Source organism: Pungitius pungitius, chromosome 8 (assembly GCF_949316345.1).
Source record: "Pungitius pungitius chromosome 8, fPunPun2.1, whole genome shotgun sequence".
In the NCBI taxonomy this organism is placed as follows: Eukaryota; Metazoa; Chordata; class Actinopteri; order Perciformes; family Gasterosteidae; genus Pungitius; species Pungitius pungitius.
The window spans coordinates 11,650,550-11,676,839 of NC_084907.1; the positions used below are offsets into that span (position 1 = coordinate 11,650,550).

The 26,290-nt window shown below is 43.9% G+C and overlaps 1 protein-coding gene across 1 annotated transcript; it reads left to right on the forward strand.

Moving 5' to 3' along the window:
* Positions 1-23,967: 23,967 nt before the first annotated feature.
* Positions 23,968-26,212, forward strand: snrpe (small nuclear ribonucleoprotein polypeptide E). The gene is made up of 5 exons (XM_037448421.2): positions 23,968-24,148; positions 24,501-24,527; positions 24,639-24,701; positions 25,775-25,853; positions 26,009-26,212. The coding sequence occupies exons 1-5, from the start codon at positions 24,095-24,097 to the stop codon at positions 26,062-26,064; spliced, it is 279 nt and encodes a 92-aa protein (XP_037304318.1). The 5' UTR covers positions 23,968-24,094; the 3' UTR covers positions 26,065-26,212.
* Positions 26,213-26,290: the final 78 nt, after the last annotated feature.

Here is a 26,290-nt window from a genome sequence, read left to right on the forward strand (position 1 = left end):
AGTTTCGTGGACTGTTTCTGTACCCATACAATATTATTGCCTTGCCCATTTTCTATTAAAATACACATTTTTAATCTAAGGGGTATAAATACAGTTTTTATGGGAGAGGGATGCATTCAACAAGTTGTGGTGTGCAAACAAGCGGGACGTAACATTGTAAGTTGCTGCATGTTAAAAGCAAAGTAAGCAAGGATCATACTGTGGAGCAGAGCTGAAAATGTTGCTCCAGAATGGTTGTATTGTTTATCCTGTAGTAAGTAAACAACATTTACTTTATCTACTATGTGAGAATTTCCTTTATTATTTTTTGCATATTAGTCTCATTCCTATTACTGTAACCCTCACAGGTTGTTCCGGCAGTGGTTCTGCCTTACACCTGGCTTGCTTCTAATAATATTTGAATTTCTGTCATATGAATTGAACGTACTGTACACTTTAGGTGTTTCATTCCGTAAACCTCTGCTGTTCTTCCTCAGGTTTCACCCAGTTGAAGCGTTCTTTTTCACTTTGGGGGTGTTTTTCCTGTGCCGATGTGAGGGTTTTGCATGTGTACAAAATCTGATGATACGTTTTGATTTTGGCTATACATCATAAAATTATTTGAATTGAATTAACACATTGGTACCAGAGGAATCTGTCATATCTGTCCTTGAGGGGTGTTCTGCAACAAAAAATGTTTGTTAATGACGAGACTTAAGACATGACGAAAACGAATCTTTGAAAATGAAAATGATGAGTAAATGTATTCTAACTTTTGTTAACAAGACGGAAATGTTGGTGGTTGATGAAGTCACAATACTTTACTAGCGCCTCCCCCCCTGTCACCACCTTCCTATAATATGAACGGCAGGTCACATGATCTGTTGCCACTGGCCAGTTGCTAAATCTGAAGGCACCTTCCTATCATATTATAGGAACATTGAGATATTAAGACGCAAAAACCCTCGGTCTTAGAAGTTTAATATGGCTATTAAATGTGAATAAAACTAGACTAAAATGTTCTGAATTTTCATCGAAAAAAACTAGTCTGAAACTAAGAAGGATTAAATGGACTAAATGTGACTAAAACGAATGTGCATTTTCGTGTAAAGATTAAGAGTAAATCAAAAATAGCTGCCAAATAGCTGCGCACTCCCTTTCCACCAGTGACATGCGGTGGATTGTGTGGCTGGGAGGCACTGACTCTTTCAAAGTCAGATTCACAAATATATGAATTCAACAAAGTAGCATAAATTCACCATTCTACTGGCACATTGACTACTAGTTATGTTTGATATACCCTAATGTATATTTCTATAATACGGGTAAGATGAAATCAAGCGTTCTGATTGGTTGAGAGTGAGTACACGGGGTGTAGCCTACTAAATGGAGCCATAATGTAAGGTTACCTGTTTACATTGACCTGAGCCTTGCATATCAGTGAAGTAATCAAAATAATAGATTTTGGCCGACGGTTGGTTGTCATTTCAGTTTTTAGCTCGGTGGCGATCGCCTAAAAAGGTGCCTAAAATGCGAGCTTTCGCAACCGATTTAGGGCACCTTTTAGCCAAAGAGGACACTTCAGGTGAACGTCATGAGCGACGTGAATGAATGAGAAGCACACATTAATGTCGATCTCCTTGCTAATCATCAACAAACTTCTGGTGCTAGGCTAACACACGTGAAGGTCCCAATGTTTGTCTGTTGCATAGCAACGGCCAAGTATGTGGACTTTCTGTAGGCTACTGAAATGCAATACACAACGTTTGGTGTCTACAACTTGTGTTGTGCTGAAAGGCAGCTGTTTACAATGTCACGGACAACCATATGATAAAAGCAATGAGGTTTGCCAACAACACACTTAAACAGTACATTATTGACAATAAAGTACAGCCTCTCGTACATTATTGCTTGATTTTTTTAATTTTTTAAAATATTATTAAAAATAGGGCTGGCCTTCATTTTGTGTTGTGTACAGCAGTGTCTGCATGCTCTTACCTTAACTTGTATTTATGTTAAGTCCATTTGCCTCTCCTTCTGGAGAAACATCTCTATGACTTTGGTGTAAAAGTCCTCTTTATGTCACGTAGGCGTGGAGGTGCAGGCGGAAGCAGGACTCAAACGCAGGGTCATCCACGAGAGGTGCTCTTTATTCCAAAAAACAAACCAAAAAACCAAAACCGACGTGCTCCAACCACGGGAGACATTTGACAATGACGCGACAAGGGACAACAGGCACACAGGGCTTAAATAAAACGAGGGAGGTGCAGGTGATTGGACACAGGTGGAAACACTCAGGCAATCACGGGACAAGGCAGGAAGTGAAGTTAACCCAGGACCACAAGGAACATGAAACTTCAAACTAAAACAGGGAAAGAGACCAAACCGTGACAGAACCCCCCCCTCAAGGACCGAATTCCAGACGGTCTAAAGGGGAGCAGAACCGGAAAAATTCAGACAAGGGGAGGGAGGGTGGGGACCCGATAATCCTGGGCCGCGCGGGGAACTCCGGGTGATGGCGGCCATGTGTCGGGTCCTTCGGGGGGCCTGCCGGGTCGGCGACCGGGCCTCAGGGTCTCGGGGGGCCTGCCGGGTCGGCGACCGGGCCTCAGGGTCTCGGGGGGCGTGCCGGGTCGGCGACCGGGCGTCAGGGTCTCGGGGGGCGCCGGGCGATGCGGCTCCGGCGTCATCGTGGCGGGGGGCGCCGAGCTGTGCGGCTCCGTGCGTCGTCGTGGCGGGGGGCGCCGAGCTGTGCGGCTCCGGCGTCGTGGCGGGGGGCGCCGAGCTGTGCGGCTCCGGCGTCGTGGCGGGGGGCGCCGAGCTGTGCGGCGTCGTCGTGGCGGGGGGCGCCGAGCTGTGCGGCTGCGGCGTCGTCGAGGCGGGGGGCGCCGAGCTGTGCGGCTCCGGCGTCGTCGTGGCGTGGGGCTCCGGCCAAACCCCTGACCCCACCCCCCCTTCAAGGACCGACTTCCAGGCGGTCCCAAGAGGGTGGGAGGGAGGGGTCATGGTCAGGCGCCGCGGGACCGGGGGCGTGGTTCTCGGGGCAGGAACGGGCGCTGACGGGGTTCTCGGGGCAGGAACGGGCGCTGACGGGGTTCTCGGGGCAGGAACGGGCGCTGACAGGGTTCTCGGGGCCGGAACGGGCGCTGACGGGGTTCTCGGGGCAGGAACGGGCGCTGACGGGGTTCTCGGGGCAGGAACGGGCGCTGACTGGCGTCTCGGGGCCGGAACGGGCGGAGACGAGACTCTGGGGGCTGGAGGGGTTTGTGTCCTCCTCCTCCCCGAGCTCTTTTTCCTCGGGTTGAGGATGTCCCGCAGCTCAAGGCACGCCTTCTGATAACTTCTGGGGCCAAAAATGAAATCAGTCTTGCGAAGAAAAAACGGGCTCCTCACATCCAGGTAGTCCGGGCCCAAGTCACACCAGGAGTCTGCTGAGTCCTTACGTGGTCGCGTCATTCTGTCACGTAGGCGTGGAGGTGCAGGCGGAAGCAGGACTCAAACGCAGGGTCATCCACGAGAGGTGCTCTTTATTCCAAAAAACAAACCAAAAAACCAAAACCGACGTGCTCCAACCACGGGAGACATTTGACAATGACGCGACAAGGGACAACAGGCACACAGGGCTTAAATAAAACGAGGGAGGTGCAGGTGATTGGACACAGGTGGAAACACTCAGGCAATCACGGGACAAGGCAGGAAGTGAAGTTAACCCAGGACCACAAGGAACATGAAACTTCAAACTAAAACAGGGAAAGAGACCAAACCGTGACACTTTATCTTCTTTTAGTTTCAACAGTCTCTTTGTCTCATTAGACATTATTGCTCGGGGAGAAAGTCGTCTTTGGTCGGTCCAATTCAGACTGAATGTTTTCAGTCTTAAAGGACTGATGATGTGCACTTGACTGTTTTAGCTAGCACGTGCTAACTATTCCATCTGTCCGTAATACGTGAAGAAAAATGACAGCAGAAGGAGCTCAACACGCCCCCTTCAGGCAGACGGAGGTACTGACTCAGCCTCCAGCAGTGAAAAGGGAGACGCACAGTCCAGCTGCCTCCTCAACGTTATGTCAGATTAACAAGACCAACATACGTGAACTACAGGACCCAGACAATGGGGTGTGAGGACATGTGATAAAACAATGTACAAACATTACATTGGTGACATATAGAGACATTAATTACACAGGCTCAAATTGAGCAAAAACATGAGCAGCTCAACCGGGTTTATGAGGGATTGCGCAATCCAAGAGGAGGCTGCCACCCCGTATTTTAACAGGAAATACACAAATTCATCCTTTGCCCAAAATAATCATTGAATTGATCACCAAGTGATGAGGGAGGTGGAGCTGATTTTGCATCTACAGAGTGTGACTCAGAGCCACCTCTTGGTACAAATCTTTCCAAAGATTTAGAAAAATGGGCTAAAAACACACAGAAATGTAAACAACTTGTCCATGTTGTTCTTCTGCAGTTGAAATTCCATCATTTATTTTTGTACTCTGCTTTCATCTATGTGTTATGTTATATTTTTATTGTTATATTGTTTATTAATAATAATTCAAAATTAATCAAATAATTTGTTTTTTTGTCCTTGTAACTTGTACGTTTTCTCTTGAAAAGATGTTTAAAAGTCGTCCACCGTTGAACAAAAGCAAACGTGTTTTCAACATCTACTTATAGTCGTCCAAAAGAAGTTCACGTTTAAACCTGTTTTAAACTTGATTCGCAATATTGGACGCCTCTCCTCTGAAATAATGATATGGTATAAAGTAGAAGAAATGTGGTTGAAGCGTAGACGTTGAAAAGAACTCATTGTCAATGTCAGCCATAGACGTTTTTTAACTTTTCAACCTAAAAATGCTTGCTGGGAGAGTTTATATCCCCAATGCAATCAACTAAGTAAATAACATGATCAATATTCCATAGTGCATCTGTTCTGCATCACAACAGGAAACCTGAGGTTGTATCATGTGCTTTTAGTATTGTGACACAAAGCAGGATGACTGCGGCTGTTTACGGTTTAGAAAGTTAGTGCTGGCGTGTTTGAGTCCGTTTTAAAATTTTAAAACATTAACTCTTGACTTTACAGTCTGTGTACAAATGGGTTAAAGATGTGAAGTGTGACCGCTTTGCAAAGGAACATTCCCACATGTGTGAAATGAGAAGGTTTAGTTCTCGTTGCTCATATCTGGTTCATTGTACTTTGCATGCTCTCCTAATATCTTTTTCCAAGTCAAGTGTTCAGTGTCAAGAAAATATGATGGGATTTGGGATTAATAGTGTTTTTAAGAAGTTGGAGTTTAAAAAAATGGTTGTTATCTTGTACTTAATTGCTTTTAAGTTATCAAAAAATCATTTAAAAAAACAGGTTGAATTCCATCAAACTAGTTGATTACACAACAAATAAGTTCAACTCATGTAGAAAAATCATCTTAAAGTCCCGCTGGACCACGTTACGCATTCCTCTTTGCCCTTGGTAGATCAGCAGAATGTTTCTCCTTTGTTCATCAAAACATCTGCCGCCGCGCAAACAGCAGACACCAGAAGAGGAATTCATCCGAGCCGCCTCGGGCAACGGAATACATGACATTCCAGCAACTCAACAGCAGCGCCTCTTCTGTCCGGGAAGATTGGTTCCTAATCAACTCGCCTAAAATTGTTGGGTGACCTTGAGTAGAAGAAAACCCTCGCAAAAAGATTTGACAGAAAAGTTGTATCCATTATACTAATGTCATTAAATGCCTTTAACCAAAACCACCTTTTTGTGCCTTTACACAACTAAATCACACCAAATCACAATATCCTAAATGTCCTCTGCATTTCAGCATTTTCCGTCTTTTTTGTGTGGAAGGCAAAAAAAGTCTGACTATATAATTCAATCAATATCAAAGGATGTTTATTATTGACAAAACCGGGTGAAGTCACAAATAGAATCAGAATAAATAATATTTGATTGAGTAGAGAACTAAAGTATGTCACCCAAAAGACGAACCAATTCAATCTACGCTGAATCCCACTAGAAGTCAACGGAGGCCATTTCCACAAAATCTCTGGCACATGTAGTGTTTCAAAGTCTTTCCTTGTTTACCTACGTCATCCGTCCCTGTGTCCACACGTCCTACAGCGTCCATGCGTCCCCAACACATCCAGCTCAGGGATTGGCTGAGACCACGACCGGAACCTGTGCAAACCGCACCTCCTGACTGAAATCCCACCGGACCATCGTGATGATCTTATTTGGTGTTCTAGCGCACTGTTTCTTGAGCGCTCAACTATTGCGCAACATGTGTCATAACTGATGCGGAATACTTTTATCATTCGGTTTCTTGTCACTTTGAATAGTGGTACATCTCTAAACCTCAGACAGGGTCCACTGCACTGTGGATGTATAAAATGTGGTTTGAATTAGTTACCAACGAAAATGCATTGGCCTCCAGGAAGCTTAAGTGCACGTTTCGTGGGTGCTTTTTAAATGTCTTGTTCTTCCTCCTCCACCTCTAACAGTGGTGGTAGGAAGCAACACGGCGGCAGATCCAGAGCACTGCAAGTGGGTTCTATTGATGAAACATCTAAGACCTCTGCTTGCTTTCGCGTGTTGGTTGGGCGTTTCAATATGTCTGAGCACTTTCTGTCATTGATGCTCAGTATTTCTGTCATCAGACAACAGAATGGTTGTTCATCTTTATCAGATGTCTTTTGACACGCGAGCAGGTGTCTCATGTACCACATGCCCGTGACGTCATGTTAGTTAGAAAAAAGGCTGGAACCTTGAATCGACAGTGGGCGGGTTGATAAATATCTAAAGGGGCTGCGGGAAAATTGGTATTGTAGGGAGGGGAAGCCTTTTTTTATGACTGCCCCCTCGTAGGCCATTCGTCTTTTTACTCCGAGTCTACTGCGATTTCTCTGGGAAATTAGCCTGTCTAATGCTTTTTCTATTTCTCCACTGCTTTGCATTGCTGCGAAATGGTTGCCAAAAGTTGTCAGTTAAACATTAGTGTTTCAGTGGTGAAATAAACGCTGGCTCGGAAATAAAAAGCCCAAACTGTGACTCTTTCTTTTCTGGATTTGGGACCGAAGCAGCCGAGACCTCGTATCAAGGCAGGAAGAAAGGGAAGGACAGAATCGCAGAGGTCACGGGAGTGCACAACGGTGAGGAGGAAGATAAAAGGAGGCGCAGCTCTGTGGGGACAGGGGGGAGAGATAGAGGGAGAAAGGGGGACAAAGCGAGGAGGGGAAAGAAGGAAAGAGAGCGAGAGAAGGAGGTAGAGAGAGCCCGGCGCTGCGTTGGGGGAGCCCATGTGCCATTTCTAATCCCTCCTGTTCGTGGCTTTGTGCCGCGGCCCAGCAGGAAGTGGGAGCTGGGCAGACAACAATTAACAAAAGAGCTGTGAAGAATACAATTAGCCATCAATGGCCAACCACGGGCCTTTGTGCCTGTCGCCATGGAAACGGCACAACACCACCATACTGAGATTACAAAACCCGTTTCTACCCTTCTCCCTTTCTCTCTCTCCATCTACCCTTTTCTCTTTTACCCTTTCCTTATTTTTCCTATTATTCAGCTTTTAAACCAGTGTCCCTTTTTTCCTCTTCACTCCATCTTTGCAGTCTTTTCTTCTTTGTGTAAAACACACACACACACACACACACAGACACACACAGCTACATGTACTGCTCTATATGCGAACACTTGGTTCATGCAGTCTGTCAAGCAACGTGATGTCTCTGTGCTGTGGTGTTCTGGCTCTTTAGATGTCTCACCACTGACGTGTCGCCCCCCCAGGCCTCGGCACCAGGAAAGGAGCTCGGGCTGGTTTTGTTCGGGCTCTCCCATCTCCTCCGATTTTTTGTGAGACGCTTTAGTTCTACCTGGCAGCCCCCGGGTCAACCAGGTTTCACAGCACCTGTCGCTGCGTGGAGGTACCTGCCTCAACCCGTAGCAGTTGGATCAGGCTGAACCAACCAGTCACAGTAGGGCAGGTCCTGGCCTGGGTGGAAAATACACGTCAGGGGGAAGGTCCAATGAGGTAATTGTAAGCAATAACTAACCGTTTGCTTTGTGTTTGTTGCTGGCAGTTGCATTTTTGTAAACAAAGGGTGTTTGCCTCAAAATGAAAACATTTTGGGGCTATTGAGGTTGCAGCAATAACGGCACGCCTGAAGAAATCACGGCTCCCAGGTCAGTAATGAAAGGAGTCCTTTACAAACTTAATGGATTATACGTCACCGGCTTATTTCCTTGACTGTAATACAAAAAAAACACCATCTTGTATGTTTGTGTCCACATTCTTCCAATAACAAATTTGATATGTGGATCAGTGACTGAAATGACTTAGTTGACCTGGATCATGTAGACAGTGCTGTCTATTAATGATAATAGACCAGATTAAAAGATGAACATATTTCATCCTGTTCATGCCATCAAATTCCCATCACCTTCCTTCAAAACCGTGCCTTTTGTCACGTACAATGGATGTAAACCGATGGATGGGGAGAGAGTAGGACATGCCACTGTGAGGGGCAGAGCGAGGAAGGGGGGGGGGGGGGGGGGGGTTGGGGACCCGGAGGAGGCCTTTAAAGAAAAGAGCAAAATAAATCACACTCGCAATTGTGGATCCAAAACTGTCATTAAATCCACTGCAGGCAAGAATATGGCGCCGCATCCATTTTGAGATTGTCATCTTCAGCCGCGTCCTCCACCTCTCTGTGATGTTCAAGGTGGAGCTGGTGAACAGGTCCAGGACCTTCTGGGCGGTGAGCCGCATGTTGTAAACTGAATCACAGGTGTATTGTTTGTCAATCTCTTGTCTCGTTGTCTCTGAACCATCCGAACAAGGGAAGAAATGTAATTGACGACAGGTTTTCATTGTTGTTTCTTTTGTTATGTCTTGTGAGTGTTAAGTTCCATCGGCCATTCCCATGGTACCAATATTGCATTCTGCTGTTCTGTAACACGAGACACAAGCCTCATATTGTCTTTTGGTCGAGCTGTTGAATTCATTTCAAACTTAAACAAGGACTGAAGATTTGAGGATGAGGATAGGATGGCTTTTTATTTTATTTTTATTTTAGAGATGCTTGATGTTATTTTGTTGTTGTTATCTTGTATTTGGTTTGTCTGACTGTATTACTTTTTACTTTAGATTACTTTACTTAGCTATTTGTCTGAATGCAGTATATTAGTTAACTTCTAAGTTGGTTTGAGTTTAGTGTTGCTTAACGTTACTTTAGGATTGTCTTGACTCTGCAATTATCATTTGATCTTGTTGCTTGATTTTTCATGTTTCATTACTGTCCTTTAAGCTTTGTATTTAGTAAGTAAAAATAAAGCATTATTTTCTGTGCCAGGTTGCCAGTACATTAGAGTTATATTAATTTAAATGAGCCAAATGATAGAGATTCAGCCATTAACGTTCTGGTTAGCGTCTCCATTTCTCAGAGGGCAGTTCTTTTGTTATTCACTCGTTTCTGTCTGTTGTCGTGGAAGTTAACCATGCCAGAGGGGGGAGCAAGGTGCATTTCCACTGATACCTGAGCTGCGAAGAGCCGGTTTTCGTGTCAATTATTTTTAGGATTTGCATTTGCTCGCAGCAGGGCAGGCTGCAAAGCTCCGTCGTCAGCAATGTGCTCTGTGGCTTTGCTGTTATACATGTGTGAGTGGTTGCAATTCAAAGCTGAACTTTTTCAAAGATAAGTTGGCCACTGATGTAAATCTCTCGAGCTCCTTTTTTTTTAATTTGAACCCCACACACTTGGCTGTGGTGTGAATGATTGTTATCCAACGCACAGCTGTCAGTTTTTGCACCGTGATGCGGTTGCAACTGTGAAGGTGGCTGCACACAGCAAAGAAGTCGGTTTCTTCAATGACTGGGCCAATGCACGGGTGGGTTTTTTCCCCTACTCACAAGCAGAGTACAGCTGCACAATTGTTTGCGAACTAATGGGAGTGTTGTCCTGTTAATCATAAAGCTCAGAATAATCAGAAATGTGTGAATTTGATTATGCGTTTGTTATTGAGCTCATTGTTAACAGGGTGTTGCACCTGTGTTTTTCCTAGAACGCATTGTAATAAAGTTTTTTTTTTAAATATGCGTGAGGTCAGCAGAATGTTAGTAATTTATTTAAATATAATAAAAGTACAGCCATGAACGAGCGGGACGAAAGGGAGAGAGGGAATGTCACAAAAGGAGCAAGTCGTTCTGGAGTCCTGTGAAGGGAATTGTTGGTCCTCTGACTTCATTGTTTTAGTGTTCACCAGACACAAAATATGTGACACAACTGTGTCAAAATGAAGCTAACGTCGACTAACGTTGCTACAGACATAGCAAAGACAATTCTGTTATACAAAATATGTCAGGTGTGTAAATAATAAGTTCCCCTGTAGGAGTACTGGTTCATACCTTTGAGGAAGCTTGTCCTTTCTCTTCATTATTTAAATAGAAAAACACACCGAGGGATATTTCTTTTTTCTTTCTCTGTGGAAATACTTTACACCAAAATTTCTTTTTGATATCTTTGTTCAACCAAACCACACTTTTTGTTTTGTTGTTTAAGTCGGCAGCAGCTCCGTCCTGCCTCTCGGGCGGCCTACCTTTGTCCGAGCTGTCGGAGCCTGCACCTTCAGCCACCGTTAGCTTTAGCTTCTAGCGTAGCCTTGTTTTATCATGCTCTGTCGTATACAGCCTCAACCTCATCTTGTTCTCTGCAAAGCGGCAAAGTTTCCATATTAGTGGGCCTGGTTATTTGGATGATGAAACTTGAAATCATTCCCATGGGGATATCTAGAGAAAAATATGATGCAGCAGAGGATGGGAGGATGTAAATTGGTGCGACTAAACTACATGCAACCAGCCACACCTGCTGATTTTGACCTGGTTTAGTAAAAATGTTACAGACATACAGGCAGTAACTCTCTGGTAACAGTTCACTTAGATTGTAAATGAAAGCTTACAAATCCGATTCTGATATATCTTTTTTTTTAATAGAATGGGTGCCTCATTTTTTAAATTGCGTTCATCAATACTTAAAAATCAACAATAGATCACAAAGAATCCTCACTGGTCCCCCTCATTGTTCTGTTTCTACAGCGTACAAATGCACTGGTTCACTTTCACCGGAACCTTTTCTCAGCCGTAGCATCAACCGAACATTAACACGCCCACTTATTTCCCTTTAGTGTACGTACCACCGTTGTGTAGTTCTTTTACAGCCCCGCGTTAGCACGTTAGCATAGCCTGACGTTAGCTTTTACGTCTGCCGATAGATTTCCTGCTTCAAAAACCTCATGAAATACATTGGGCTGGGACCAGGACCCTTGTAGCTTGTTACTTGTACATCACAAAAATGTTTAGCTGGTGTTACTCCAATTTAGGGACAATAAAGAATAATAAATTACACAATAAAGATTAAGCAACAGGTTTAACCTTTTTTTGCAGCCTTTTAATGTTGTGTAAATAAATACACACAATTTCAAACTTTTGTTCTAATAAAAATATATTTGTTTACATATTATTATAATTATATTCATAATTTACTGCCAATCACACAGAAAAATACTAAAAACGACACATCAACATACCGTACAGCAATCACAACAATAATAAGTGAATGTATCATTTTCACATAGTTTACATGTTACCAAGGTGCAGCCCTTTCTTTGACATTTTAACAATAATATTTTAATATTAACTAATGTAACTAATGAGGTACTATCATTTAATCACATCTACACCTCACCTGATGGTGTAACATGAATATGGAGAGCAGCAGATAAGGATTGGTGGGGTAGTACTACTAGGTCACATCCAATACTATTAATTTACCCATTACTGTAAACGTCACCGTAACACGCAAAGCTAGTGACCATTTGATGATTTAAAAGTGAGGGAAGTTTATTTACACTTGTTGTTTTCTACTAGCAATGCCTCACCAGAAATAAAACTGAGGTTTCTGATATAAAACAGAAAGTATGTTATGGGGGCAAACACGGGTTTGATGAAAGCCGCACTCATTAACACCAGGACGCAGTGGCAGTTGCTGGAGGCTTACTGTGCCTGAGCGGCCGGACGTAATCTATGGGCATGTCATAACAACCTCCGACCTCAACCAAAGCCGAGCAGCCCACACTGTCTTCCTGTCTCTCACTTACCCCCTCTTTTCTGGGGTTGTCAGATCCTGGTTGTAGAGATTGGAATCAGGTCACTCGACTACTGTCTCCACTCTGTGTGTGCTATCTGAGAGCTGCTGCCTGACACAGCCTACCTGCCCCGTTCTGCCTGCTCCTCACAAACGCACACTCACACATACACACGCACTCACGAAACCAGTCAAACCAGTCAAGTCTTGGATCATGCCCAGCAGAGGCTTGATGCTGAGGTGATGTATGTTTACAGTAATCACAACACTGATGAAAAGTGAGCTTCAATGTGGTGTGATACCACAGTTTATAAAGTGTCCTTGTCCGTCACCTTCTGCTTGATTGCCTCTCAAATGCAAAACAAATAGGTCATCTAAACATTTTCTTCATAATAAGATCCATCTTTTTTAATCACGTCTTCTCTCCATATGAATGCTGCAGATATCATCTCATCTTGCTGATAAATACTGAAAAAAGCGTTCAGGGGATTATAATAATGCTGCTGCACAAGCAAAAACCTGTGTGCGCTCCTAATGGGTGTAGCCATGACTGAAAAACCCCATCCTCACAAAATGAGCCCTCATTAAAGCACACAGAGATGGTTGGGTCACAGAACGGGCTCAGAGCACGGAAACAAACTGAGATGCACGGGGCAAAAGAGTGAGGCCTGGGGGGGGGTTTGGGTACGTGAAACCGGCAGCAGTGGTCACTCCGAACACATTTGCTCACAATATCAAGTTAATGTATTTTGTCAGATCAGTATCTCTTCTCTTGATTGTTCTTTTTTCACTGTAATACAGCATGATACAGCTGTGGTATTTTTTTAAATGCATAATCTACAATTAACATTTCACTGTTAATTTTCTGCTGTTGTAATCTTGTTATTCTAATTCATGAATGTTCATGGACTGTTGTTTTATATTAATATATACTTTATACGATGCAGAAGGCAAATGCAATGTTTGAACTTTTCCACTTTTTTAAAATGCATTTTAACCAGACTGTTTTCGTCTTATCCGCAGAAATGCTACGCTGTCATTGTCAAAGTAATGTGTTTAAAAAAAAAAAAAAGAGTATCAATAGAGTTGATAACTATCAATTAACCATTAGCGCCACTCTGCCACTCCGATAAGCTGCCAGAGTCACCATGGAGGCCGACCCAAACCAGCAGAGGAGTTACTACTGGTACAATTCAAGTTGTTCTTTTATTTTCAGAAAAACTACAGAAGCAATTTTATTGAGGACTATTTGACCAATACAGGACATTTGTAATAGTCACAGAATCTGTTTTTTTGTTCTGAGCAACAAACGTAATTATTTATTTTCCGTTATAAAATTATACTACGGAATTAAAGGTTGTGGCACAAAACCACTTCAGGAAAACAAGGCTTAAAACAATGACACACTGTCATGTTTAGGCAACTAGACAAACATTCAATTAACATTGTCACACAGTGTCATCACCATGGCAACCAAGACAAAACACAATAATTTAAGGGACAGGTTTTATGGCAGGTAAGTTTAAGCACTGTTACAATCATTAAAGATACAAAAGCAGCTTGTGTATACAGTATATTCTGTAGCTAGCATAGCATTTAAATGCTAACACCACCAAACAACATGCTAACGTGCTCTGCTAATGTTCTAAGTAGAAACGTAATGCTTTAAAGATGTTTATCTCTAACCAAACCACTGGGTAGGCCAACAGCTCAATTAAAGAAATATTAAGCAGTATCATGTGTCAAAAGACGTGTCAGTATTTTTTTGTCTTGGTCCTTGTGGTGGAAGTGGAAGATATACAGTAAGTGTTTAACAGACTTTATATAACTTAAGGAGAGCTGTGGTACCTTACAACTGGTACACTGCCTTTACAACATGTAGAAGGAAGCATTTTAAAGTTAATTAACTCCTTTTTTCAACCAATTCCACAGTCAACTCGCCCACTTCGAATACCCACCTTTTATTTTTTGTATAAGAAGGAGAGCTAATTCCTTCAGCATGCATCAGGGAACGGCGTGTAAATTAATCATGGTCGTCTGGAGAGAATGAATGCATATGACAGGAAACCTTCAACGCAAATGATTGGTGAATTTGTGAAGTTTCTGATTTTAACGGCAACAAATTACCGCTGATTTCATCACATTCTGTAGGTAGGAGGATATTGAGTGACAATAATTTAAAACAATCATCAAAAAGCTCCATGGATGACTAAATGGACGTCTTGCTATTTATTCAGCCTCTTACTTAGATTTCAGTACTATCTTTACCTGCAACAGTGTGACCCGTGACACCCGGCCGGAACATGCACACCCAGAGGGAGGGAGGGGGGTGGGAGGGCCCCACTGAGATAAACACCATCAGTAAAAAAAACTCAAAGATGATTCTGCTTAGCTGACACAATATCGCAGCGATAGCACAGATCTACTTTATGTGTGTAATTTAGAGAGAACGAGCACACACACACACACACGGCAAACCGCACTGGGCCGTCTGAGTAAGACCATCCAAAACAAGCGTTTTTGTGAAAGTGTTGACATCCCGTCCGATAAGCGCCATTCGCATTATTTCCGAGAAGCAGGCGCACCGCAACACCTTCTTTTTTTCCGACCCCTTCATCCGCTCAACGCCGCAGCGGAAGGCGAGATACGCTGTTCTTCTGCAAACATCTCCCCATAGAGGCCGCGTCGACCCGATTGGAGTGATAGCGCCGAGCACGGCGGCCTACGGACGGGGCGCCACTTTCGGTCGCCGTTGGCGAGCACGATCCCGACGGGCGACCTTGAGCACAGACGGTCGGCGGGGCGGGAGTCGGTGCTCTGCCTCCGTCGTACTGCAGCTCTGGTCTCAAGTCGCAGGCCGCACTTCACCCTCCGCTGATGGAGAACAAATAAATGGAGTTGCACAGAAAACGGCATCCGCGCACATGCACAAAGTACACACCGTTGCACACAAGATAACAGGGCCTCTGCGGGGGCGAGGGTACAGGAGGTGAAGGGGGGAATTAGGGAGTTGAGGGTCGAGGGGGGAGGGGGGGCGGTATGGCACTGCCCCACACAAAGGCAGCCCTGAAATAGCCCCCTCGCACAATGAGACCTGCCACTCTGTCTATGAGATAATGTCTAATTGAAAACACTGCAGCCATTGTGCTCCTGTCACCGGCTCTATTGTCCAGATAGCCCTCTCCCCCCCCTCCCCCCGCCACCTCTCTTTTTCCATTGACGCGGCGCGATTGTTCCTCGGCATTGTGGCAACCCTACTCTCTCTATCTCCCCCTCTCCCTGTATTGTTATAATTTCATTACTTATTTGTTTTTTTGTTCCGCTTCTCCTTTCAGTCCCCTGCAGACCTTTTGTGCACCATATTTAGGCACTTTATTGGGATCTGCTGCCAATGTGTGTGTCCCTTTGTGTGTGTGTGTGTGAGCAGGTGTCAGTTTCACTAAGAGATAAAAACAGGAAGCAAGATAAAATAGTTCTCTGGGATGAAATAAAAGCCCTCGCATGCATCACACCGGGGGGGAGGTTGGCTTTTATCCTCCTGCAGCTCTTGATTCCGGTAATATGAAACGAGGCCCCGTCGTCCTCGGAGACAAGTGGTCATGAGGACAACAGGCATTGTCCTGAGTGAATTACAGTCTGTGTGGTGACATTGTTGCAGCGCGTTTGGAGCCAGAAACTATGGACCAACTATCACCTAATGACACAGATATCTGGCAGACACAAGTGAGCGTGGCTCATGAATCAGGGGGCTGACGGGGCCGGTGGACTTGAGGAGCGTAGTAATGCACCGGAGGCCTTGTGCTTGTGCCAGGGCTGCGTGCTGAAGAGTCTCCCGTTGCTCATCTTACAGCTGCTATTCTCAAAAGTAGATAAGGGGAGAACCGCATGCAAAAAGGGTACAAGGAAGTCCTGTGGTTCCTGTAACACTGACTTTGCCCCCGAGCTTCATAGAAATAATTCAGTCTGAGCCCATAAAGTCATCTTTGCGACGTTTATCGAGGTAGTATATCAGACGAGTCATTTTCTCATACACTTCTATGGAATCGGACTTCTCTTTGCAACCAGAGGTGTCGCCCCCTACTGGTCATTAACAAAGATACAGGTTTTAAGACACTTATCCTTTGGCTTCCCTTGGCAGAACCAGAGGATGGCGTTTTCTTTTAATGTGGCAAACATGTCTGGAAGCACACACGAGTGGAACGCGAGGGTGAGCGACAGCGGCACAGAAGACAGACGGACGCGTCCCCGTCTGGCAGCTCGTTTAGCTGCCGCTGCGCACTAACCAGTCAGGCCACAAGCGTTACATCGACCGAAAGAACGGGACGGAACAATGCTGATCATCCCCTCCGGTGAACTTCTCTACAGCCAGCAAATCATTCAGCACACTTCAAAGGCACTGCGATACGTGAGCGTTTCCCCCTGTGGAGCCACTGAGGATTGGCCGATCCTCCTATCAAGACACGTAGAACAAGTGGACCCTGATTGTCTGCCATTCTTCTTTCTTTTGCGAATCAAGAGTGTATGGCCTTATGTTTGAAGTAGTTCAGAAACTATGAAAATACATGTCGGCTTAATGGTGACAATGTGACATCAAAAAATAAAAAGATGTATTACCTCAATTAAAGAGGCATTGAAGAGAAAACAGGTGCATTTTAATGAACACGCCGAGGCTTGTGCAGTGAAGTCTGGTTCCTGGTTGTGACTGTGACATTTACATCTCACCAATGCAGTCAATATTAAAAATACACCCGACCCAATTCCAAAGAGATATTTTCCAGCGCAGGTCCAGTTTTTTTTTCTGAGATATTCCGCCATTCCGAAGTTGTAAGAAGCGTGCTGCGGGATTGGCTGAGCTCCCGGCCCAAATCTCCCATACCTCCGCGAACCACACCCCCTACTGGATTTCCTGTTTCCCGCCCGTCACTTACCCCCCTGCACTGTCGCGCAACACATTATGCCCCGCGCCCTGACCCCACCGCATACGGGAAAGGGCAGGTTGAAGCTTCTATAATTCTGCTTCTTCGAAAGTCACAAAGTGACTCACAAACACAACTCTCCAGGTGGTTGAACCGCAGAGACGGTACTCCCAAGTTCAGCCTCCCAGTCGGCCAGCAGAGCTTCCGGAAACTTCAAAGTCCTGTGTACAGATTTCAGTGTCATTTCCCCCATTTTGTCAATATGTCCCCGATACAACCTTTGCCTCCCACCTGATTTCCTGCGTTCTGTTGTCACTACCTGACGAGCCGCAGGGGCTGAGGCTATAAGGTTTGGGGACCTCTGTGCACCATGTACTGTATGCCATTCCTCAAACCATCCAGAATATTTCGTGTGCATTATTGGGTGTAATATGTGGTTTGTTTGAACTTTTGGGGTTGTCTGTTTTGTTTGTTACGCTTAAAGTCTGTTCTTCATGTGAAACCTTTTATGACGCCGTCGGGCAGAAAAGAGATTATGAACCTTAATGGGAGAAATATTCCCAACTAAGTAAAAGTGAAAACATATAGATACCAATGAAGCTCCACTAAGCCTGCAGAGTCTCTCTGGGCTTAAATTAGGCTGCTAGACTGTGGAGTTTGACCTCGTGGTGACTCTATTCCATTGAATATTGTTGTTTGGGATTCACACTGTGACTCCACTGCGTGTTGTTGGAGGTTTTGTTATGGAATGAGCATCTTTCGATTTGGATTGGACCGTCTATTGTGACTTATTTTGTCGACGGCCCCGGACAGAGAGCGAAGACTAGTTCCTTACACCCTGCTAAATGGCCGCTGCCACTTCTCCAAAAGCTCCGGCCCCGTGTTGGTCAGGTCCCCAGCGTTACAGCCAAACAACCTCACAATGAAAAATGCCACCACATTTCCTCAGTTTCACAAACACTGTTTGGAACAAAAAGCCCTTCTCAGACCTGCGTATTATTCACCGTGTTAATTGGAGGGAAAATGAATGTATTGTGCATCTCGACGGTGCTGTTAAAACAAGATAAGAACAAAATGAGCGAGTCCGAGGCCCAGGCCATAGAATCAATTGTATAACAGAAAGTGTGAACAAGTTGGAAAGTTGATTTTTTTATGTCTTCCTCTTTCTGCTATTCCAAAGGCCCGGTGTGGTTTATGTGACCAATCTGGCAATCCCCTGGTAGATGCCGTTTACTGATTGTCACTGATTCTGGCATCACCCGTTCACCAAAAGGTGAGAGGTCAAACATATACGGAAAAAACACCAAAAACAAAGACGTTGGAACATCTAGCTCCACGAGACGCGGATGAGTAGTTGAATTGATCCCGCTTAAAGCTGCCTTTTTTTTTTACAAATTAAATCATTTACTGAGCTAAGCCAGTGTCTTCAAACGTGCATTATCTTTACTAGCCAGCAGGGGGCGACTGCAAAAAGAAGTCTGATTCAATCTGATTGAAAGTCTATGAGAAAAACACTACCTCATTCTTAAATTATTACCTCAGTAAACATATTAAACAGGAGTTTATGGTCTCAATCTCTAACTTTGTCTTCTTCAAAATGGTGTTTACTCAGTAAACAATGGTTTAGAGTCAAATAGACCATAAAGCATGGTATGCTGTGATTGACAGGTTGCTGTTACCTGAGATGTATACGGCATCCCAACGTCACGTCTTTCAGATTCCAAATAGGGTGGCTTCTGTTTAATGGTTAGAATAAAACACTTGGCCATGTACAGTATTTCCAGAAGGCTATGGAAGGGTTTCATAACTATGGATAGGAATCATTTTTACTTTCTTACCTTTTTATTCTTATTTCTTACCTTCTGCTTTGAAATGAGATAGTGGGCGGATGCTTGGTTTTGGTTCAACTGTTTAAAACAGAAAACAGCACACAAAAATGTTGAGGATATGTTGAGGATATTTGAGGCGAGAAGTTGGCACTACAGTAAAATATAATTTCCATAAGCGCTGAACAATGCATCCACAGAGAGGAGCTTACTAGAAGTAAGGAGTTAACCTCATTTTTTGGTCTTCGTTTTCTCCGGTTGATCAACGGGTCTTTTAAAATTTTTCATAAAGGTCATGACATGAAAACGAAAACAACGTTGGGACTTCAGGTCATCGTGTGATGAAGATGATGTTTAGAATGTAGCAAATATGCATCCAAATGTGGGTGTTTGCTGCGAGGCGACACGCCACAAACCATAACCTGTTTTTGGTTTTGCAACTGTTAATGTATAAATGTAGGACACAAAAAATAATTAGTTTGTGACTCACATTGTAAAACTCCATGCTCGGCCAAGTTAGGGCATATCAAATCATGTTTCTATAATTGCTTTCAAAGGGTGGAGCCTTTTGATTGTCCCCTTTGAATGGAGGGAATACACATGTCAGTAATCATGCTTTTTTTTCATACCGCTATCTCATTCCATCGGCCGTACGGCGGCGACCTGAGCGTCACGCAGGACGTGAACAGGGAGACGGTTCACACGCCGGTCCAGACGAGCCGTCTCCGCGATTACTCAGAGAACTCAAAGTCATTGACTTCATCAGTTGGTCAAAGGGGTGTTTTGGAGCTCAAGTGATAAAGACATGCAAGCGCTGCTGCCTTTTTTGATGACGCTGTCAATAGAAATAAACATTGCCATTGTTTGGCTGACTGTGCCCCATTTGTTTAAAGCCTGCCACATGTTCAGCCAGGTGTCTCAAAAAGGCATTTCCTTACAGTGAATTGCGTTGGGAAACAAATTGCTTGAGATGTACTGGATTTATGTGAGCAGCTCTGGGTAGAGCAATCGAATCAATTTCAGAAAACAAACCAAATTGATTTAATTCAAAACAATCAAAAAAACTAATGACTACTTTGTAGTTAAATATTTTTTCCAACATGAAAAAATCAGTAAAAAACACTTTGAGAATCATTTTTTTGTCACCCTCACAGTATCAGATCATACAAAGTATGATATAATTTGTATTGTCAATTGTCTTGTCTGCTTGGATGGCATTGAAGTCCGTGCTCGCCCCCCTGTCGTTACCGGCCTTGACGAGAACGTGCACGCTTGGGACAAAACCAATATTTCTCCAGACTGAGTCTATTTGAGAATTGTTTCTTCTTTGGAGAGAAGCGTCAGCTAAATCACATGTAATGTAGGACACGTACGACGACAGGACGAGTGTATGACAGGCAGGGTGTGCAGGAAAAGCATGTTTTGCTCAGATATCATATTTTACAAATATTACTGGGTACATTTCACATGTCAAAACACATTTTGACATGTTTAAGAATTCATTCGCCCCAATCGCCCTCTAGTGGCCATCTGCCACAGACCTCTGCGCTAGAATGAGGTCTGTTAGTGGACTAACAGCTCTTTCACTTTGGAAGCCTCAATTTGTGTCACCTGTCAACCAAGTACTTCTGTTGCCTCAGGTGGAAACATTTTTGTAATCGTTTTAAGGCCAACCACCATGTTTTTTTACAAAACCAAATAGTTGTGTTGGCTGAACGCAGTTTTGTCTCATTGTTTTCCGGTTGTAATTTAAAACATGAAAAACTCTATATACGTGATGAAGGGGGCAGTTATGTTGTAAGGGAAGAAGTTTGTATAATGACGCGATCAAAGGTGAGGCCAACTCATTGGCTGCAACCAAAACTTCAAAAAGCGGCAGTGAACCAGCCAGTGGCAGACGTTGCCATGACAACGCTCACTGGTTACAAACAGCCTGTGGTGGAAACTTATGGGAATGTGCAAATTCTGACTTTGCATTTCCAACGGAACGCACCATATTGTGACGTAACCGCTCATTCCCACAAGAAGAACTGTTGCTGCCCGTTGGTTCTACTTTTTCATCAGATCATAAGAAACACTCAAAATCAAATCTAATTAAACAACAAAAGACATTATGATTTGACTAAAAAAGTCCAACATCACACCGGCAGTGCAACTCAAGACGAGGACATCCTGTCAGTCGGCGAGACAGGAAGCAGACCGACTGCCGTGGGCATGCAGGGGTCAAGCCTGTCAAGTGGGAAGGGGGCAGAGGGGGAGGGGGGTGGGGTGTCAGTCAGGTGAGGCAGATAGTGAAACAAAGGACGCCCCCCCCCCCCCCAACCGCCGCCCTCTGCCCCCCTCCCTCCATCCCGCCTGCCTTCCGCTCTGCTTCAGAACAATCACCTCTAACAGGAACAGGAAGTGATGGCGAGGGAAGGTTGACCTAACCGGGGGCAATTCCTTTTGGGAAGAGCGGGGTTTGGAAAAGACAGCTGTGGAAATTGAGGAAAGGTTGAACATAAACACATGCAGATGCCAAAACAGTGCCAGGGTGTCCGGCTTGGGTTCGCTTCCTATTCATAGAATATTCCAGCGGTGTCTTGGAGTGTCGCTGTAACTTTATTTCATCCTCTTAGCGTCCCTTTCCTGGCACATATCCGAAGATGACCGTATGACCTTGACTTTAATTACGGCCACTGTTATTTGGACCCTTTGCGGGGGGGGGGGGTCGCTCGGCCATCCTTGGAAATGCGAGCAGGCGTGTGGCATTAACAGCCAGCCGGACCATCCCCGCCCCCCAGAGCGCAAAGACAAGCATGTGGCACTTGACAGCAATGCCTGATGAGCGACACGCCCCCCCTCCCCCCCCGGGGCCCTGCCCTTTAGGATGGGACCCCTGCCCCCCCCCCTCCCCCCTCACTGGAAAGGCAACACCTCGGCTCCTTGCGTCTTCACTTTCTTCGCCACACTTGCAGACTCTTGTCTGTCCTCGGCTGCTCATTTCCGTCATGCTTTCTCCTCTGGGCAGGTTGGGGTGCGTGTGTGTGTGTGTGTGGGGGGGGGGGGTGGGCTGTGTTGCATGTTATTAATACTATTGTTAACTGCACACTCAAGGCTGCCCGCCCCACCCCCCGACCCCTCAACACCCCGGGCCCCCGACTCGGCTCATCGTGTTTCAGGTATATTGTGCTAATCGTGCTTTATATAATATACCATCTAAATATATCAAGAGGGAATGCCGTGGCCAATTATGGTGGGATGCCGGCTGATTGTTATGAAGTGTCTGGCACCCAGACTTCAAGGCCTTCTTCCTGGCACCAGAGCAGCAGCAGCAGCAGCAGCGCTTGGACCGCCCCGCTTCTCTTTCTTCTTCTCTGAGATCAAAGATGAAGACTCAAGTGGTTTTATTCCTCAATCTTCCAGATGAGAGACCAGCGTGTAGGAGAGGGGATCGCCTATTGTTCCACGCGTCTCCAGAGAAGCTGCTGCCAACTTCCCCAGAGAGACGATACGGTCCTGCCGGGTGGGGGCTCGATATGTGACGCAGCGCCCTCTACAGGCGACCACTGCTGAACGTCCCATTGGGGGACGTCCCTTTGGGTAGAAAATAAAAAGTAAAGTGAAGATAAACTAAGGTTTTTTATTAATATTTCTGTAAATGACCCTTTTAATGAATAACTTATTTTATATATATTTATTTTCTTATCTGATGCAAAGATAAGAAGAAAGGAAGTTTTAACCTTTTTTAAAATTTTGTGCAAGTGATTTAAATTTTTGATACCACGCAGCACCATGTCGTTGAACAGTGTTTATCAGAGATCCAAACGAGATGAAGTGTTGCACATCCGTGTGTGCACACACGCTGCAAAGTTACCCTACAGGTTTTCTTTTTGTCTCACATTTTTGAGTTTCACTTTGATTTACCAGTCCCTCTTTATATTTACAAATATAACAACGTCACATATCCGATCTTATAATGTATATGTGCATTAATTAAAGCCTGTTGTATAGAGAGGTCAGAGGTCAAGGTGAGCTAGGGCTGATGTGCCTTGTCAGTGGTCTCAGTAGAAAGAAGGGACAGTTGAAACAATAACGAATTGTATTAAATTGAAGTACTCTCAATTGTACATTTGTCCAATCAAGATGAGGGAATTGCAAATTTTCCAATTGACTTGTGGAACGTGCAATGACAGAAGCAGAGTGATTGAATGCTGTGGTATTAATTATTACATGTTGTAGCATCAGAGTCCCTGCTCATTACAGCTCATCAGGTTAATACAGATCGTGTATAGATAAAAGAATGTGCACCACTGAGCATCATTGCCAAATCATTCCAGTAACCAAAGGCATTAATCTGCCGTCTCCACTCTTCTGGTTTCACGCGTTCCATTTGATTGATACAAGTCCAAGCAGCAAGTCATCATCGCTGGGGGCCGCCTCGGTGGGAGGGAGCTGGAACAGTTGTGTTTTCCTCTTTCCCATGGGGCCACCTGGTGGGTTGATCTGGCCATGGCTTCCAAGCGCACAAAAATAATCTGCTCAGGCGCATAATACAAGCTGAATAATGACCCATCATGGATATGCAAATATGTGTAAGGATTACATCAACTAAAAAGGAATATAAAATTGGTTCACGGGTGTGACAACGTGTCAGCGGTATGCATTGGAAGCACCAGAAGTTAAGGGAAATGGACTATGCCGTTATACCATTCATTGCTAAAAAAAAAGTGACAGTGTCAATAGCCCATCAAAAAAGGCATTGTCTCCGCAAAATAAATTAATAAATACCTATATAATCTTGAAATGAAACATTTGCAAATCAATTTAAATGAATACATTTAGAATGATGAACATAAAAAATGCAACAAATGTCTTCTACGAGCACAGATGTATTTTACAAACATTGCATTGTGACAGCCAGCAAGTGGCTGCTCCAATTTTTTATGTTTACATTTGTTTTTATAAGTAAATCACCTCAAAAAGTGCATGTATACGAATGCAAACGTCAATAATGTCCGTATACACATTCATGAATGTCAGTGGAGCAACAAGTGGCTGCAGTACAGACCTCCAACCTGCAGGGGCGCTGTAATACACCACGCGACGTCTTTCTTTTAACCGGCACGAGCACGCGGAAGAAACCCGCCATTACTGCAAAGCGATCTCACAACGTGAGCTTATCGTTGACTTGCGCGCTGATAAAAAGGTGCAATTTTTTAAAATAATACCTACCGCTGGTATTTTCTCGGAAGAATGGCGTACAGGGGGCAAGGACAGAAGATCCAGAAGGTTATGGTGCAGCCCATTGTATCCTTTTGTGTTTCCATGCGCGAAATACGCAGGTGAATGGCTTGCTACAACAACTTAGCAGCTAAGCTAACCTTTCTCTTTAGCTTGCTAGTCGGTCATTCATGCGCCGTGTTGATAACGCGCAGACAGTTTTAACGGAGCTGTGGGATTATATAACCACGTATTGAAAACACCTGTCTTAATTTTAAATACCCTGGCAATTAATGATGGTTACTCGATGAAGCAATGTGCATCACCGCCGCTGCTGTTGGTTACGTTTCATACAGCACTCCACTCAGCTCGATGTTATAAACCGTGTCTTTATCACAGCTTTTTGCTCTTGAACGTTTCTTTGACTCAATGTTATCAGAACCTAATTTTCAGGTATCTACAAAACGTGAGTATTTGCGTAAACTTCTTTCTTTCCAAACCACTCAGCCTATTCTGACGTTATTTCCTGTCGGCCTTGTGGTTAAATTGTGATTCTCATCGGTTGTTCTCCTTCCAGCGCTCACGGATCCAGGTGTGGTTGTATGAACAGGTGAACATGCGGATAGAGGGCTGCATTATTGTAAGTTATCTATTTACTTAATTTATTTTTTTGAACTGGTCACTTCATAAACACATTGGTGATGGACAATGTCCTGTGAATGTGGTCAGGAAGTTGGTCGCTCTCCCTGAAGGCTTAGTACTTAGCTTCAAAACGAAAAACTGACAGCTTTGAATTCCAATAATCTATATTGCTATGAGGCCTTTGAATCAGTTTCAGGTTGATAAGCTAATTCTTGTCTTTTCTGGATTCCTGCATTCTGCCCCTGATAAGATTAAAACGATGCATTCCTTTATTTAAGATGACCTGTTGTGGTATTTTGTCAATTAAGTTAAAAAGAACATAAGTTTGTGTGGCAACATATTCAGTTATTATCTTCATCAAAATGCTAAAAAACAGTGGTCAGACTAAGACACTGCACAGGTTTTACTGGAGAAAAGGTCTCCTTAGAAGGTAAGTGGTGACATCAGTAAGCTCTAAACATGCCTAACCTGTTCACTGCTTCATATTTCTAATAACATTCTGTTAAAATTTAAATTAAACTAGTTTTAGTATCATGTGTAGGTACCCACTGCAGAAAAACTGCAACCCGAAATCCGTCCGCGGCGTAGCGCTCAAATCTGGTCAAGTAAAAAAAAATATATTTGCAGAAAGCAGTATTCAATAGACTGATGTGATGCCAATAGGTAGATGAAAGGGGAAGGCTTCATTCTTTAAAACATCTTTATAAATATCCGGTTTTGTTTTCATAATGGATAATTGTCACATTAGCATTATCTCTGGCACTGGCTACTAGACCAGCATTAAGTCATGAGCTAACAATACTCATCTGGATGTTACATTTGGAATTGTGAGTGGCTCTTTGGAAAAAAAAAAGGAAATTATGTTCAAGCCTAATTTTACACTCATAAGTTTTCACTGCTCTGATAAGTGGCTCTGAAACTCAGTCATCAGCTAGATAGATTTGTTGTTCTCAGTCATTGAACGTCATATAATTCCTGATTAAAGCTAGCCAATTATAAGGCATTTATCCTAAGAATGTGAAAGTAAATGCTTAAACAAACGTGTGGCTAACTGTTCTATCTCCGTCTCAGGGTTTTGATGAGTACATGAACCTGGTTCTAGATGACGCTGAAGAAGTCCACATGAAGACTAAGAACAGGAAGCCGCTGGGTAAGAAGTATATGCTGTGAGGGGAACCATTCAACACATGCACTGACGTTGATGCACTAGTCTCGCATCATCGGTGGCATTCGCGGCGTGATAGTTTCCATCCGTCATCATGATTCTGACCCACCTCCACTTGTTTGTTCCCCCTGTGTCTCCAGGCAGGATCATGTTGAAAGGAGACAACATTACCTTGCTGCAGAGTGTGTCCACCTAGGACACCTACAAGTCTTAACATTTCTTTCAGTAAAATATTAAGACTGTTTTTGCAAATTGATGTTGAGTATGTTTGTTAATACAACATGAATATTGTAGTCGTTTCTTTCTAAACATGTGATTTTGAGAATAAATCTTTTTTTCTTACACCTTTTTAGTATTTTGTCTTAATTCACTACATGGTAATACCGAAGTTGTTTGCATGAGAATTTGGGTCTTTGTCATCT